Below are 18,862 nucleotides of genomic sequence, written 5' to 3'. Positions count from 1 at the left end.
CTGCCTCTGAGCCTTTTAACTGTAAACATTGCAAAGTGAGACAAGTTAAAGTGCATAAACATTTATAACATAACACTGCACAACTGGACACATTATATCGAAATCTACAGTCAGCATATCGATAATTTATTGCAACAGAGAGCGCAACAAAATATATTGCGATATCGATTTTTTTCTCCCACCCCTACTGAAAATGTAGGCTGCCTTGTCATCAGTCTCTGTGGGCTGTGCTAATCAGAACGCAACACAGCAGTAAAGCTCCCTGGTTTTCCATCACACACACAAACACACACGCATTGACTTCCTGTGTTTCGCAGCCTCTCATAAAAAGCACCCAGATGTGTGCAGCTGAGCGACAACCTTAGCTACAAGACAGAGGTGCATTGTGGTGCTCCACAGCAAACGCCTTAACACACATGCACATCCCCCAGCAGCCCCTTGCTCTGCACGTGCAGCTTTCCAGGCACGGGTCAATGGGGTGAACCGTCTCTCTCCCTCTCTCTTGCGCGAGCTCAACCTGCAGAGGATGCAACGGCACGAGGAGGAGGTGCGAAGAGGCGAAGTAAGCCAGTGAGATCATCTTCTCCTGTCGCCAAATGTACTTGTTTGCTTCTCTCCGCTCCTCCGTGTCCTCCTCCCATCCAGCTCTTGTGACAAAGAAAACATGACACACGCTCCAGCGCTCTCCCATGTCGTGTTTGTATGAGGAGAAAAGATCAGTTTCATGTGCCGGTGAAGGCCAAGACTAGTGTTGTTCCGATAACGATACTGGTATCGGCAGAGGTGCCGATACTGCATTAAAACAGTGGTATTGGCATCGGTGACTACTTACAAGTAACATGGCGATACCATTAATTCCAACGCTAATATAGGATTTTGGATGCAGTATCTTGTGTCTTGATGGTGCACGACATTCACTGGTATGTGACATGTTCACTGCATGCCGATCTAAGATATCCTATTGGCCCTTGAATGCGCTGAACCAATGGCAGGACAGCTTTTTCATGTTGAGGAAAAAAAAACAACGTAAGTATCGGTATGGTATCGGCCGATACTGAAAAGCTGGGTATCGGTATCAGGAGCCAAAAAACGGTATCAGAACAACACTAGCCAAGACTCGGGCCTTGGATCGTGGATCTTAGTTGTGAGTACATCAGAACAATTTTCTGCTTGATTTCTTATCTCCTTGTGTGATCATTTGAGTCAATTCGACGCCAGTGTCACCAACATGGCTGATGTTCGAACCCCGAGAGAAAAACCTGACTGGTTTCCCTTGAGATGAGCTCAACCACAGAGAGCAAAGACAATTGCGCACTCAACTAAAAAGCCAGCCAGAGTCTGAAGCTGTTTGCTTTAATTTATCGCCTTGTCACAAGACACAAACCAGAGCAAAAGCAGCTTATGCCAAGTGCTTTGCACGTGAGAGCTCATCTTGAAACATTAAATGCAGAAAGTAATGAGGGCTTTGTTGACAGGGAATAACACATTTGCTCATAAGACTGAAGGGTGCTTAGCATTTAGCATTTTTAGCTGCAGTCTGCTCTGACTAGTGGGTGGCTCACAATATCTACCTTTGGCACACTGTGTGTGGAGGATCTCATTAGACCAATGGGGGTGTGGGGGGTGGGGATCCCCGACCATTTCCCCTTTGCTGCTGCAAGGCGTCCGCATGCCAGAAATGTTAAAGCAAGAGACATAAACAGATGTTGAAAAAAAAAAAAGAAGAAGAAGACGATGCATGTGGAGCGAGAAAGAGGAAATTAATGTTGAACTTGCGATTAGGATTTTGAAAGCATGAGGGTGAATTCAGGAATGTGGAGGAAGAAAGGAAGACAAACATGCAAGGACTAAAGGACAACCAGCCGTCATCCCGTTAAGCCAACATGAAAGGCAGCGGGGAGTAGGAAAGTATAGAATAGAATGAAGCTTGCAGCTTCTTTAAAGTCCATAGGATATCTCAAATGGAACTCGGTAGAGAAGGACTCACCAGCCTTCTTGAAACTGAAAGCTTCTTCTTGGGTATTGATTAATGTGAAGGAATACCACTTTGATACACACTTCTGAAGTAATTATTTGTATTTGTATTATTTGTATTTCAAATTATTATTTATCTTTATGAGCTTTATTATTTGGTCATGTCATCCAATACTAAGCTTTAAACTAAATACAGTAAGAAAAAGATGTAAACAATATGAAATAAAAATGAAAATGATTTGAAAAGAAAATGAAAACTAACTGAAACTGCATCTTATGTTTCGAAAACTAAGTAAAACTAACTATAATCATAGCGAAAATGTGCCTTGTCAATAATATCATACTTAAGGTTTTCGGGTTTGTTTTAAATGTTTTATTGTTTGTATTGATGTACGTCCGTACAGAAGGAAGGTCAGTCATTTGAGAAGTGTAGTTTGCTTTACTTTATTACACAACACTTAATTACCTTAAAAAAAAAAATTGCACTAGACAAATACATAAAAAAATAACAAAATTAAATAATAATAATAATAATAATAATAATACTAAAAAAAAAAAGAAAATGAAAAACATCAATTATAACCCTATTGCATTTTTACATGCTATGCAAAGCTATCATTCAATCTAAGCAAAACATAGAAGAGTAAATATATCATGGGAATACATACATTTCTATATATTCTGGTGGTAAATTATATGAACATTTCCTATGGTGGACTGTAAACCCCAAAACAAAATTTGGTCCACGAGTCCAAGTCCCAAGGTTTCACTCTAAGTCAATGCTTTTCAATTATTTTCTGTTATGCTCCCTCCAAGGAAGGAAAAAATGTTTGATTTTGGTCCCCTAGCCCAACTCTCTGCCGCGCCTATACATTATAATTTAAATAATAAAATAAAAATTATAATAAAAAAGACATATTACAACAAAGTATAACTTTATTAACATGTTTGTTTGTTCAGTTTGCCTGATTTTAAAATGAAATAAATAATTTAGATCAGAGCTGAAACCTATTGTAGTGGATGTACTGTTATGTGTGCATATTCTTGGATGTTTAAAAAAACAAAAACAAAAAAACCCAAAACAAGTTCCTCAGGTCAGATGGAATTGCACCGCAGGGCCCGCCCCATATTGGAGAAGGATTGCTCAATGTACATGATTAAAGCTGGTGTTTAGCGCAGAGACAGTTTTCGGAAATAAGTTGGTTGAAACTTGGTCACAGAACAAGAGAAACGTCATGAACTGCCCTGCTTCGCATCAAAATAATCATATCTTCTATTTGTCTCTGCTCTTTGTTTTTCCCTTTATTCCTCCTCCCTCGTGGTGCAAATTCCTGAGTGACTGCCGCATACAGCAGGATCTACTTATTGCTGCCTTCTGGTCTGCTTGATAGAATGTAGCCTGAAGGCCTCTGTGTCTCGTCTGTCTGCTGAAGAAACAGCACTGGAGTGTTGTGCATCCTCAATGCTCATTCAGAAACAAGCATAATGGGAATTTAGATTGGGCAAGGGTCAACTTAAACAAACTATAATGTTAAACTACATTAAGAAAAGAAGGCTACAGGGTGCACAGAAAGACGCTGTTTCAGTGCAACTAAAGAAACGTGACTCACAAAGTGTTCAATTGGTTGAAAAAATGGAAGTGAATATAATACTGTATTCTCTCATTATATCTCATTATGTATGTACCTTGTATGCAAACTATTTTTTTCTCTTTCCTATTCCAGTTCAGTCTTGTAATGTCAGATGCATGAATGGAGGCAGTTGCGCTGAGGACTCCTGTACCTGCCCTAAGGGCTTCACAGGCAACCACTGTGGACAGCGTGAGTACAATCTACATCAGTGTTTCCGGGGTCATTAAAAAAAAGCATTAAAAGTCAAGCTGAAATTAAGGTCTTAAATGGCATTTAAAAAAAAACAAAAAAACATTACACAGTAAATACAATGTCCAGAGGCATTCAAATTTTAAATACAGTGAATGTAAAAACATTGTTGTTCATGCTTTATTTTACACATAAAATTGTGAAAAGGAGTCACCATAACACAATTTCATAAATTACCAATTATAAATGTGATAAAAAAATAATAATAATAAATATATATATATATATATATATATATATATATATATATATATATATATATATATATATATATATATATATATATATATATATATATATATATATATATATATATATATATGTTTGGGGTGTGGTGACTACTTGTAATTTACAATGAACACAATGGCGTCGGGTCCACGAGTTGCTTCATTTGTGACAAGAAAAATGTACTGTTTCTGTCACCAGTGTTCAACATGAAACATTAATGCCATCCAGTTGCAGAAAATTACACATCTATGACTCAATGTTTCACCCTCCTTTCAACTATTTAAGTACATCTTTTAAACATCAAATAACTTTTATGAATTACTTACTATAAAATTACTCGATGAACTAAAAGATAGAAACACATTTGTATTTGGTAGCCATATTTGTCCACTTTGATGTTACGTTATGTGTGCGCATGTGGGTATGTAGTAGGGTTGTAACGATATCCAAACATCACAATATAATATTATCACAATATGAAGGTCACAATACGAAAATTATCACAATATTGTGGGGAGGTTGGCAATACAAACATGGTCACGATATTATTGAAAAAAATGAGCTCATACTTAAAAAAAAACACAATATTGTGCTTTTGTACATTACAGCAATGCATATAAACAATCTACAATCTCTAATATTTAATATTGAGGCAATTACTTGCTAATGCACGCACATATTGCCTTCCTCCGTATATTACGTTCCCCTTCATCTGACCAATAGCGTGGATTTTAAACATTGAAGGGCCAAAACATGCCGTATGAAAATTAAACTGCACTGAAAAACTAGCCACCAGAGGGTGCTAGAACTCCACAAATGGAAATCAACCTGACTTTTAAGATGTGCTACTTTTGATATCTTGACATGACAACGACGATATATAGTGACAGTTTTAATATCGCAATATCAGGATATTGCTGTTATCGTTACATCCCTAGTGTATAGTACGACATGGGTATTAAAACAATTTTAATTTGCATTAAAAACGAAATTAAAAGCATTAAATTTGATTTGCTGATCCCTTTAGAAACCCTCATGTATCTGGCCATAGCATTGGGTGCACCTAGATGTATAATTTAATGATATTCTCATTCTTTTCAAAGAAGCACTATGAAATACACTCCTGAGAATATTTAAAGACGAAATAAATATGTTGCTCTGTAAGTAAAAATCTTTTTTCTGTTTTTCATTTTTCTTTTAAAGCTGTGTGTGAGAATGGCTGCCAGAATGGAGGACGCTGCATCGGCCCGAACAGATGTGCCTGCGTGTATGGCTTCACTGGCCCTCAGTGCGAGCGAGGTAAGAGCTCATCCTTATTTGCTGTTGGTAATAGTGTATTTTGATTTTGGAAAACACAGTTTAGGACAAAACAAACAAACTTTTATCTCAGTTCTTTAGCAGAGAGCCATAGCTGGGAGAGACATCAAGTACTGAGTTGCTTTTCTGTTATTTTTTTAATCAGTAAAAGGCTTTAATGTGGTCGTGTTTAGTGCTCTTATCAGCCCAGATTTATTCTACAAATGATGACTTCAGTGCCTGGTTAGCATTCAGGCTCCTTCTGAAGCAGATGACTTCATGCAGCGCAGACAGACAGAGGGTGTTTGTCTCCTGCGCTTTGAGTGGAAGCATGTGGCTGCAAGTGATGGAGGGCGGGGATGGATGCGGCCTTTCGGTGGATGAAAAGCAACAGATGAGAAAACTGAGAGAATTTTTTTTCTGTTCAGAAAGGCTGGGCAGCGATCCTCAAGTGAATTGTGGGAAAACTTTACTGTGTCTCCTTGTACAGCATGTGCAAAAGTCGACCGCTAGCTTGGGTTGTTTTCACTGCTCTTTTCATAGCAGTCATTTTGATATTAATAAATCAGTCAATTGTAATACAGATTTTAAGGGTGGTTTCATTCCATTTAGTTTTTAAAAGAATCCTACTATTGCCTTTTTAGCCTTTGTGAGATTTTATTGCTTTCTTCTACTCAGTGATGGAGCCCTTGCTAGTGTATTGATTCACATACAGGAGCTGTCTTTTTCCATTGATTTTGTTGCCATAATATAACTGGAATGGGGAAAACAATAACAGGAGGGGTGTCAGGCGATTACATTTTTTTTATCGTAATTAATCGCGTGAATTCAATAGTTAGCTCACGATTAATCACAAATTTTATATCTGTTCTAAATGTACAATAACATATTTTTTCCCAAGTTTTCATACTATTGTTAACATAAAAGTGAAAGAAAAATGTTAAATCGATACTTGACTCATTGAACCATTTTCAGCAGTGAAAAGTTCATATTTTGTCTAGAATGAATTGGATTACCTCATTATTTTTCATGTACAATTAATACCTTTAAAAAGCAGTTTTCCTACTTGCCGTTTACTGATGATGACATCACCTGTACGATCGAAGTAGGTAACAGCCAATTATGGCTCACCTGTTTTCTGGGGTTCATCAGTAAACTGAGCCATGATTGGTCGTTACGTAAAACTTATTTTTAAAGGTACTAATCGTATAGACAAAACATTCACTTTTTACTACTGAAAATGGCTCAATAAGTCAAGTATCCCTTTAAACTGATACAAATATGGCTACATCTTTTAGTCATTGATACAGTAATTTTATAATAATTCATAACATTGAGTTAAAATTAAAAAGATGTACTGTACTGTAATAAACGAGAGTGATATTGATTTGTGTTGAGGTCATTTTTCTGCCACGAGATGGCATAATTGCTTGCATTTGTAAGACGTTGGTGGTGCATTTTTCTTTTTATATTAAGAGCCATCTAATCTTTAACATGAAATAACCTGTGAAATTCTGCACATTTTTTTTTATTATAAAATACAACTTGATCCCAGTCTCCACAAATATATCCATTATTATTAAATTTATTTCAGCTAAATTTTGAAGTGGACGTTGAGACTGGAATTCCCCTTGTACAGGCTTTCCAAGTAAGGGGTGGTTATTAATCGCACGTTTAAAAAATTAGTGGCATTAAAGGAACTTTCAATTAACTCAAAATTAATACACTCATTTGACACCCCTAAACAAATGTAATGGTGTCATATGCTGACATCTTGTCCTTGACCTTGTGATTGGCTGGTGACCATTTCAGGTTGTAACCCCGCCACTCACAAAAAGTCAGTTGGGATAGACTCCAGCACACCCTCTTACAACCCTTGGAAACATTTTGAGATATTACATATTATCTTTTTTTTTTTTTTTTTTTTTTTTTTTTTTTTTTTTTTAACCATACATGCATTTTGGTGACAGAGGCTCTCCACACCTTGCTTTTTCAGCCACAATTTAATTATGAAATTATAAATATATATATATCTCACCTAAATTTACTGGTTCATGGCATCTTTCCTAGGCTTGTCCTCCCGCTGTGACCATAGTAGAGGTCACAAAAAGGTCCCGCCTGACGATTCTGCACACCACATCCATCTTTTCGTCATTAATTTTCCCCTTCCGCTTTTCATGCATCCATTTACTGTATCTGTAAAAGCTTCCACAGGGCCAGCCATTTGTTTTCCCGAGTTAGCTCTGTCCGCCATTTGCCCTCATCTTTGTTTGTTTGTTGTTTTTCCTCCAACTCGTGGACATCATCTCTACTTTTTGTCTGTTTACTTTTCCCCCCATGAAACAGCAGGGTCTTGTTTTCTTTTAAAATACATTTAAGGGCTCGAGTGTGTCGGAGGGAGCCTTAAAGACATCTGGCAAAAAATAAGGCGGCCCCCTTCACCCTTCATTCCTCAACGAGCCCACAGGACTGACTGCATAGCGTTGCTTTGTGGTGTGCTCGTGGACATTTCCTGATGTAAGGAAGGGGAGAAAAGAAGGATTGATGGATGGAGGAAGAGAGAGGCACAAATAAAAATGGACTCCCCAGCTGTGTCCACAAAGCCTAGTGGGGGCAAACAGCCCTCATATTGGAGGGCAACATTGTAAAATCTTTGCTTGTGTTTTTGTTGCCAAAAGGTCCCACTGAAAGAATTTGTTTTATGACTTACTATTAATTGCAAGGTAAACACTGAGCCATCCACAAAATTAAGTACATCAAATCAATCTAACAAGACACGCTTGCACTAATTTAATGATTAAGATGTCTCCAAATAATTGACATCAATTATACACTCAACATTGCTCAAATAATGACATTTTAATTGGATGTGTGAAAATTTATCTTAAAGGAGATAAGTTTGCATTTTTCCCACAACCTCCTCAGGCATTTTTGTTAATTTTCTTATGGGGTGGAAAAATAAATAAATAAATAAATCACTTAAAGATAATATCAGACTTTCGCAAAACCACCAAACTTTCAATGCAGGTTTTATTTGAATTAGTGCATTTTTATTACAAAATAAATAAATAAATAAACACAAAAAGTTATTTATTTTCAATATACCGGTAAGTCTTGCGTATGCCAAAGATTATAAATAAATAAGATTTAACTTCATTAGTACTTTTATGTAGTTCTACAAGTAATTCCCCCTCTGGACACCTTTGTGGCCCAAAATACCTAATTGAAATCACAGTTTTCCATCTCTCTGATATTACTGAAATATGGCATTTTTAGACTTTTCCACCAGATTCAACTATTTTCCATACTAGGCTGACTGATTAAAATGACTATATGGCGAGATCATGGAGCAAGGTGACTGAGAGTGCGTATGTGAATCTGTAAACATGCGCTGATCATTTCAAAGATGAAAAAGGGCTTCTTTTGAGGGTTGTTTTCTTCTGTATGTGAAGCCTATTGAGGCTCCTAACCCCAACTCACAGTCCATTGCTTCCCAATAATCACAAAATGATAGGTTCTCCCGAGTGTCACAAATGATGTCAGTGTTGTGGAAAAACAGAACATTCCCATGGACTAAATTTGATCTACTGAGACTATAACTTGTATGATTGTACAATCGTAATAAAGTTTCTGGAATGCTGCAATCACAAGGAATTACTAATAAATCAGTCTGGCCATACTGTAAAATGTCATCGTTTAATGTTTGCCAGTGCGATTATAAAAATTTCAGTGACTTTTTGTGACCACGTGTGACTATCATGTGCAACCAACACATTTGCCAATTTGTTGGCAGTTTTTGTTGGTGAAAAACTTCTGCTCCACAATCGAGTCCATTTGTTGGTGATAAAATGCACAAATGAGCTAATTTGCCAATGGACAGAACTCTAAAAGCAGTAGAAAGAAGAAATGCACAAGAAGAAGACTGTGTATGAGAGCAGGACGGCAAATGATGACTGTGATTGGCCACTGTGTAAAAAGAGCGGCGCTTGAGGTTATGATACGAATTTGCAGGTTTCACTTGGCAAAAGGACTATCAGTGCTTCCTTTCCCGCCAATAAAGCTAATGTGACGGGAGGCAAATCCTGATAATCAGTTCGACTGGTTTTGTGAGGAAACGTTGGTGGCGAAAAAAAGGCAGGAAATTCTGTTTTCGGGATGCGTAGCTGCATATTATCAGTAACAGAGTGAAGATGAGAGGATATGTGAATATTTACTTTGTAAAGTGCCCTGAACTTTGTATGGTATCGTGACTGCTGTGATGTATTAACAGTAAACACTCTTTTACATGTCATTTGTCACAGTTTACATTATTAATCATTCATATTATGTATTGATAACTTTACTGTGATATGTATGGAAGCCAAACTCCATTTCCACCAGAGGATTATTTATTTATTTATTTATTTATGTAATTATTTATTTATTTATTGTCAGAAATCCATTTCCACCAGTACTCTCTCCCGTCGTGCCGCAACCTAGGCATTTAATAACCGTAAAAAAAAAAAAAAAATATATATATATATATATATATATATATACCGGTAATGATAAAAAATGAGGTCATGCATGGAGTGCCAAAGCAATGGTTGAAAGGGGAAGATAAAGCTTTGCAGAAGTATACAATACTTTTATGAGGTCAAATTTTAATTTCCCGTTGAGTGCAACATTTCATGTTTCATGTTTCAATTTTTAAAATGTTGCTTGCCTATATGGATGGCAGAAAATGAAGAAATAAATGAATAAATCATTTTTATTTATTCATTTATTTTCAAAAACCGTTTTTCTCCCACGGATGGTAAAAGGCTTCTTAAAAAAACAAATAAAAAAATAAAAAAATAAGTCTATCTATCTAGGCTTCTTACCAAAAAAAAAAAAAAAAAAAAAAATCAAAAGTAGGCCGATGGGAAAACTGGTGAAGATTGGCTTCTGATAGGGAAAAAATGAAATAAAATTGTTTTGTTTTTGTTTCGTTTTTAACTATCAGGACTGAGCAATGGGCTTCCATAGATATGCTACCAATTGTTGCTTTCTATAAAAGAACATTTGCACAGCATATAGACTACTGGCTTTCACAGTAGCATAATATTTACAAAAGTCATAGAGTTGGAATGCTTCGGGCAAAGCTAAACATGCAATTTATTCCAATCAAATGTAAAATGAGGCAGTTTTCTCGAAAAGAAAACACTACATCACACTGAATAATGGACACTTCTTGTTATCATTAGTGTTGCCATGTTTTTGTTGCTTTGCCGGGTACCATTGTGAGGGCACGTTTCCCCCTTCCAAAATAACCGTCAAAGCAGAGATGGATATTTTTTTCTGCACAATAACATAGCTACAGACACAATGACGTTTCTTGTTTCAAAGTGCTGTACACAATGTGAACGTTGAGTAGATGAAAGGGCCGATAAGTGTTTATCCACGCTTCCTGTTTGAGTTCAATGCGTCGCTGACGGCTTCTCTCATCTGAGCCTCACTTTTGCACACATTACACTTCATGTAAGGAACGGAGATCTTTCCCGCTTGTTTATAATAGCAGTGATACGAAGCAGAAACAGTTCTATGGTTGGAAGAAAGACACAGAGACGAACGCATATGCACATAAACAAATGTGCACATCAGAGTCATTTATTTATCAATGGGAAGAAACAAAGTGATGCAATCAGACTGCAAGACAAAACAGGTGCTACAACCAAATGACCAGCTGTATGAAGTCTTGAGACGATGTCCGGTGTGAAATCGCACGCATGTGCTGACAAACACGTGCACAACATTTTATTCATTTGACTTATTGACCTCCTCTCTTGGTGAAATCTGTATGAATAATAATAGCTTCATTATAAAGTTTCTTATCATTCCGATCTGCCTCTCGGGAGTTTTGGAAATGTCTACAATATTATGAATGAGTCTGAAATGGATTTTTTCCCCTCTTTTCTCTCGCCGTTTCTCTTTTGCTCCAATTGCTTGGGTCAGCGCCCGAGCCGCTCTTTACGATCCCACAACTGGACAGCATTGATGGGAAAGTGCTGAAGATTTTCGTTCCAGACAGAATGATTTTTTGCTCACTTCAACCGTGCTTTGCTCCAATATTCATCAGAGCTGCAAGCTTTCATGAGTACTCACATTTTCTGGATATATGTAAGGATTACAGCAGATTATCACCAGCTATAAACTGGCTAGCTAATCAATGAGTGATCAAGGTGAAAGTTCACCACTTTATCAGCTGCCTGAAGCAAACTTTGGGCCGGTTTGGAAATGGCCTTTTGAATAAGTAAGTGTTATATAAAAACCTTATGGATGAGACATAGATGTTACAAAGTGGTGAGAGAAGGTCTGGAGATTATTTTGGACTAACAAAAGGCAAACAAGACAAAATTGCTTCCCCATGTTGCTTTTTCTCTCATGTCCTGAGATGCCTGAGCTCAGGCGCCCAAGCTTCCACTGAATTTACATACAGCACATACAGATGGGACTGCAGTACACTTTGTAATAACACATATGCACAAAGAGGTAAACTATTGTATCACATTGAGGACATGTGCTGTTTTTTTTATTTTTTATTTTGTACTGTGTTGAGAAGTAGACTTGTGTGTTATTTATCTAAAGAAAGCTTTCTGTTCTTTAGTTTTTTTCACCATTATCAAAAACTCCGAAACTATGTGTTTTCCTACACACACAAATGTGTGATTTATTATTATTTATACCTGCATGCATGTCAAGAAGAGGTTCTCTTTTTTTAATCAAGGACAAACATCAGTAAATTGGCTGAAGTTTCTTTCGTTCTTCTTTCATCCGAGTTAATAATCCCACCCCTCTTTTTCATCGTTTTATTTCACTAAGTGGAGCATAACTGAGGAGGCAAGTGGCTTCGTTTAAAAGGGAAGTGGTTGGAAATGCCCTTGAGCAAGTGATTGAACCCTGATATGTCATCAATGAGGACATTTAGAGACGATGCAAGCTTCTGGTTGTCTTTATGTGTGTACCAGGCCTGACTCTACTGGGATAGGCTTCAACTTCTGCATGACCTTGAACCGGATAAGCATTAAAGAACATGGATGGATGGCTTACAGTGAATCATTTTTTTTTTATGAAATCCTACTAAAAGCCTCATGACAACAGGCTCAGCGGAGATCAAATAGAAACCAGTCAGGAATTCATTCCCAAAGTGGACTAAGACAAGACAGGTGGAAATAGAATTTCGCATGAGCCATGTTCACTTTGACCTACTTTCCCCTGTTCTTTTCTTTCCGTACCTTCTTCTTTATGTTCCTCACATGTGTGATCACTTTTCATGTAGCACCAGGAGCTGCTGAAGGCAATCAGTCTGTTGCCTCCAAAAGGAGGCCACAATGATTTATCTCTCCATCTCGGTCTGTGGGACACATTTCGCAAGCCAAACTGCAGTCTCACGTTGACATCCACTGTTTCAATGTAGTTCGAATTCCATCCATGTGATTGAAAGGAAGAACATTGCTTAAAAATGCTTTTAGCATGAGATCGCTTTGTCCGTACTTACATTATCTCCACTGTTGATGCTATCCTGTCGAACAGATACGCACATCTGTCTGACATTTGTCTCACGAAGCGCGTGCGTCGCAGGAAGCGTGTTGTCATGACTCGCATGCACTCAAATGAAAATGCATTGTCCCACTGTGGCATTCAGAGTGACTAGTCATGAGGCCATGGTGACGTGCTGCTTTTAGCTGACTATTGTGTCATATTTCATATACATGCGCCCACTGTTCACTTCCAGGTTGGAAAAAGGTGACGGGATGTTTATACGTCCATGCGTAACAGTCTCTCACAAGACTGTATTGTTCTTGTTTAAGTCTTGGTGAAAGATGCTACTTGTAAATGCTTCTTTTTTTTGTCCAGCGATTGATCCAAAGCAATTTACAACAATGAAAGTTAGGATTAATTTCAACGTCAATGAGTCACGCTATTTAAACCGTGCTATGATGCTCGGCCAAATATGAATGACTCAACCTCAGTGTCTCCTAAAATAATCCTCCTCCACAGAACCAGATGTGGTCAGTGGAGTGACTCAGAGTGTTATCATAATTCAATCAAATGTCGGCGATTAACCAATCGTTTCTGCTCTCGCCACAACAGATTACAGGACTGGGCCGTGTTTCACGCAGGTGAACAACCAGTTGTGTCAGGGTCAGCTCAGTGGAATTGTGTGCACCAAGACACTATGCTGCGCCACCATTGGCCGAGCGTGGGGTCATCCCTGCGAGCAGTGTCCTGCCCAGCCGCACCCGTGCAGACGAGGCTTCATACCCAACATCCGTACCGGAGCCTGCCAAGGTAAGATGTTCCTCATCTATAAATAAAGATGACTTGACTTGACTTGACTTGACTTGTATTGACTTTCCGCCGATCTGATTGGCTTGATCGTGATCGTCTGATTTTTGGCATTTTATGAATGATCGTGATCGCCGGTAGTGTCATAATTTGGCCAATCGATCAATGACGTAATTCATTCGCACCACAAATTACACAGTCGACACAATCCTGTTTAGTGTTTACCCTGTGGACGTTTTGTGTTGACATCGTACATGTTTGAATCCAAAAGCTACGTGGGTATTATTTATTATTTTAGGTATTTATGTAGTCACTTCCTGTCGCATGTCCTATGACGTAGTGTGTACACAGCGGTCAATTAGCTTAGCGAGCTCAGTGACTCGCTATTCCATTGTCAAAACATGTTTGGGGGGGATTCTTCGTGCTGTCGGAGATAAGCGTCGATTTGCAAGCTGTGCAACACTGCAGGGTTTCGTGGGGGACAGTCTACAAAAGCCTTCAACACGACAAATTTAATTAGACACCTGTGTAAGGAACACGAGGATGAGCATGCAGAGTTCAAGAAACGCAACTTGGAAAATTTCAAGCAAATGGCTAAATAAAAATTAGGGATGGGTGAGTACCGATACCAGGTATCGGTATCGGGCTGATACCAGACTTTTTTCAAGTAGTCGAGTACTCGTGACCCAGACGAGTACAAGCGATCGATGGCAGAGGGGGAAGACGTTAAGTGAGTCCTCCATGCCTCTAAGTGGCGCTAGCTTGCAGCAGTTTTTCACCAAAACTTCACCAGTTTGGAAATACTTCAAAATTTTGAATCTTAAACTAAAAGAGCATTTTTGTGTTTTATTTTGAGCGTTAAGACTATTGAAGAGTGATTGTGCTGGGTTTTTTTGTGTCAAAACTAAAGGAAATATATTTGTTTAAAAATATCTTTTAGTGATTTTTTTATTTGTCAAAATGTACTACTGGTATCGGCAGTTGGTATCGGTATCGGTGAGTACTGAGGGTCTGAGTGTCGGTATCGATATTGGTCTGAAAAAAAGTGGTATCGAACATCCCTAATAAAAATAAATCAAATGTAAACTAAATAGTAAATAGAGAAGACTTATATAGCTCTTCATATGTTTTCCAAAGCGTTTTACAAATCCCAACATTCAATTATTTGAAAACGTATTTCACAGACAAAAAGAAAATGGTTCCATCACATGGGCATTAAAGTTTTGGAAAGGCTAAGCCCGCCCAGAGTTATTTGCACTGAGGTACGCATGCGTCGGCCGAATATCATCTTGTATCGTGCTGTAGGTTAAAAAGATCCTTGTTTGTTGCTCCTAACACATATGCTGAAGTCACCACATCACCGGAGAGCCTTGAGTGATGTCTTACTGGAACCATTACAAAGTGCACGTGACCATGAATCCAAATGTAAGGAGTGCACTCCAGCCTCCATCGGGGTGTTGGCGGCTACATGCTTGCTTTGTGTCTCGCACAGAGGAGCAGACAGTGTTGTGTTCAAGTGGAGCAGAGGTTGAATGTGTTCAGGAGATTGAAAACAGCCTCTCGAAGAGTCTCTCAACTGCACGTGCTCAAGCGTTTTTGGATTCTGAAGAGCGTCTGGGGGGAAATAAATCCACTTTATAAAAATGTGTAGGCAAGTCGTTACACTCATTTCCCAAGGAGCCCGCCTACTGACATATCAGCAATACTGGGAAAAGTGACTCAATGTGAATTCTGGGAAAACTTTACATTTAATAAAAATGTTTCCTGTTCAACAAGCTCATCTTGCTGGAAGTTACGACTCATTCTGCTAACACTTCCATTGTTAAATCTTTTAAAGGGGAAGTAAAAAAAAAACAAAAAAAACTCACAATAATGTTCTATGCAGCCCCCTATTGTCTAAATACGGTGTTCTGGTTAATATTACATTTGTGGAATAGTTCTTTATTTTTTTAATAGAATTCTTGATGGATTTACAAACAGATTAGTTTAATAATGCAAACATTATTATCGACAATTCAGGAGAGTTAAGCAGTCTACAGTTATTTCAAAGTCCTTGCTCCATTGACTGTAATGTTATAAGTGATAGAGCAGCCCTGTCCCAAGATGGCTGTCCTGTGACGACGTTATTTCACATTGGATCACGTCTCATCTAGTGTTCTTAAAGGGAAGTCAACCCCCACGAAAATTCTTGACAATTATGTTCTGTGCAGCCCCCTAGTCTCAGTATGGTATTCTATTTAATATTGCGTTAGTGGAATATGAGTAAAGCAGAAAATTCCAGAAGGCGGCCATTTTACCACTTGCTGTCAAGGGAAAATGACATCACAGTTGCTCAGGTCTTGGGTAACAACCAATCACAGCTCAGCGTCAGAAAACAGGTGCGCTGTGGTTGGTCGCCTGAGCCCTGAGCAACTGTCCAGTGGTTTCTATTATATCAGAAGGCGGCCATTTTGTCAAATGCTGTCGAGTGAAAATAACATTACAGTTGCTCAGGTCTTGGGTAACAACCAATCACAGCTCAGCATCAGAAAACAAGTGAGCTGTGATTGGTCGTTGCCTGAACCCTGAGCAACTGTGATGTCATCTTCAGTCGACAGCAAGTGACAAAATGGCCACCACTTGAGACGGTTAAAAATTTTGCTGCATAACTCATATCCTACAAATGTAATATTAATCAGAATGGCATTTTTAGACTAGTGAGGTCACATATAACACACATATATTGTCAAGAAATATTTAACCTTGACTTCCCCTTTAACAAGCCACAAAAATCTGACAAAATGGCCACCTGAAACACTTTCAGGATGTGTTTGATATGCTCCATTATAGTGCATTAGTGTTGAATTTTTAGCCTTATATTGACTAGTTTCTATCTCTTTTACTGGTAGATGTGGATGAGTGTCAAGCTGTACCAGGTCTTTGTGCTGGAGGTAACTGCATCAACACTGTGGGATCGTATGAGTGCAAATGTCCCGCTGGCCACCGTCAGAGTGAAAAGAACCACAAATGTGAAGGTGAGTTTGATCTTATTAGTATCAATTTTACAATTGGGAAAGCTTTCCTGTGTGGAGTTTGTATGTTCTCATGCTGTATATTCTCCAGGTTCCTACCACATATGTATATAAAAAAAAAAAAAAAAAAAAAAAACATGCCTGTAACGTTAAATGACGAAGTCTCTAAATTGTACAGGTGTGAATGCTTGAGTCTAGCATGTCTATTGCGGTAAAGCACTATTGAAAATGAATGGATGGATATATTCTTGATAAAGGTCACTGAATAGAATGTTGAGAGTTAATTGAGAAGTTAAGAAGAGAATCATTTTTACTGTAGCGTATGTTGTCAAGAATCCATGCCAACTTTTTCTTAATCCCGTAATGGTAGCAAATTAACAGTAATGGTACAAGTGAAGAAAACACTTGGTTTACATCAACTTTCTATTTCTATGGTGATGACGTAACCCAAATTTGTGCTTAAGTCAGAATGCTTCATTGTTGGTTAACTAACAGGAGTGGACTGGCCATCGAGAATTTCGGGATTTTCCCGAACGGGCAGTCTATTTTCAAGCTACATTTTGACAAATTCCGTCACTGGCCAAAAAATTGGCCATGCCTGCAAAATGTAATGAAATCCAGTACATAAGAAGATTTTAATACAAATATTTTTTAAATTTAAATTTGTCATGATTTTTTTTTCTAAAATATTGGGTTCAGTAGCCAAAGACATGAAGGTCAGAAACAGTTCTCTTTCGTGTACACCAATGCAAACTACAACCACAAAAGAATCTTTTTTTTTTTTTTTTGACATGGTGATATTTTGCTTATGTACCAATACAGTAGCTGACAAAACCGTGAGAAACAAAAGAACAATTGTGACAGGATTTATCAGTCTTGGGATCTTCATGGTCTGAGTAGAAACAATCAGCACGGGTCATTTTGGGTCAGCTCGTCATGTTTCTGCCTGACTGAGGTTTTGAGGCCATTCAGATAAAGTGCACTTAAGATGTAAGATGTGGGCGTCTGATTGTTTTTGGCTCAACATGGCACCTGGTTTTTATGGTCTGCTTTTACTTGAGTCTGGGCTGAACAGTTGTTGTTTTTTTTAAACCCGTCCTTCCATTTTCCCCTCGGTAAGTACAGTCTTTTGGCTGCCAACCAGCTGTTGCTTTCTGAACGGCATGTTTAATTATGTTACACAGTTCCACTTCAGTGGAAGTCTTTATGAATGATGCATTATTTCTAAATTAAAAAGGTTTTTGCTTACATATCTTACTTACATATTCAGGTTTGAACTATGGAGTCTAGTTTGTGCCTTAGTGGCTTAATTACTTCATTACAAGGTTTGCCTCCACACTTTTCCCCATGTAGAGTGGATTACAGTAAATAGTCATTAATTAGCATGTTAGCTCGCACCAGGAAGTAAGTGGTCACGTCCATCTTTTATTTTTTGTTTGTTTTTTTCTCCAAAAGATTTTCTACCAAGTGGAATTTTTGCCATAAATTTATGGCATGTGTCGTTGTAGGTTTTCCCTTTACCTTTTGCAAGGCCATATGAACCACGCGGACACTTAAACTGTAATTATGCCCCACAGCGGTGCAGTAATTGCACATGCATATAAATAAGTGGCACACATCATAAAAATCTGATACAGCGTACAACTTGAGTTTGGGTTTCCCCGCATGAAGCAACAAGAACTCTTCAAGCCCAGCCCTGAGTGAATGAGAGTCATTTCATGTGGTGTCATAAAGCATACCACACATAGGTGGGCCCCCTCAGCAGCACTGTGCTTTGGTACTCTCGGAGGTCATTGCCGTTTCTTTTGGGGTTTATTGAGTTTTTCTCTCTCACTATATGGGACTTTAATTGAATTAGCAGATGTATATGGGAAGAGTTTTGTGTTTGTAGCTCTAATCCTTCCTGAAGAATAAAGACATAATTGCTTGGATGACATCATGCCACTGATTGTTGACTGGAAAAAGTGATTATTTGGTTGTGTTTAACAATGTTTTATGTTAGAGGAAATGTGGTAGGAATTGAGTAGGCTTGTCCTTCTGCACTCATCTCATTACTTCTTCAAAAGTAATCTCAATTTAAGAGAGACACACAATATGGTACCATCATTCCATGTCATGAAAGCTAGTCCGCTTATATAAGTGGTATAACGTTTTGCGTATTTACTA

General features: G+C 38.1%; 1 protein-coding gene across 1 annotated transcript in view; it reads left to right on the top strand.

Annotated features, from left to right (window-relative positions):
• The window catches only part of fbn3 (fibrillin 3), a 71,679-nt gene that overhangs the window by 16,026 nt on the left and 36,791 nt on the right, over positions 1–18,862 (top strand). The window contains exons 4-7 of the mRNA XM_077534658.1: positions 3,699–3,794; positions 5,286–5,381; positions 13,491–13,688; positions 16,574–16,699. Of these exons, the coding sequence (XP_077390784.1) occupies positions 3,699–3,794; positions 5,286–5,381; positions 13,491–13,688; positions 16,574–16,699 (516 nt within the window). The remainder of the gene's footprint in view (positions 1–3,698; positions 3,795–5,285; positions 5,382–13,490; positions 13,689–16,573; positions 16,700–18,862) is intronic.

This window comes from Festucalex cinctus, chromosome 10 (assembly GCF_051991245.1).
Source record: "Festucalex cinctus isolate MCC-2025b chromosome 10, RoL_Fcin_1.0, whole genome shotgun sequence".
Classification (NCBI taxonomy): Eukaryota; Metazoa; Chordata; class Actinopteri; order Syngnathiformes; family Syngnathidae; genus Festucalex; species Festucalex cinctus.
The sequence above is the reverse complement of the archived record's forward strand: the minus strand, read 5'-3'. Positions and strand labels throughout refer to the sequence as shown.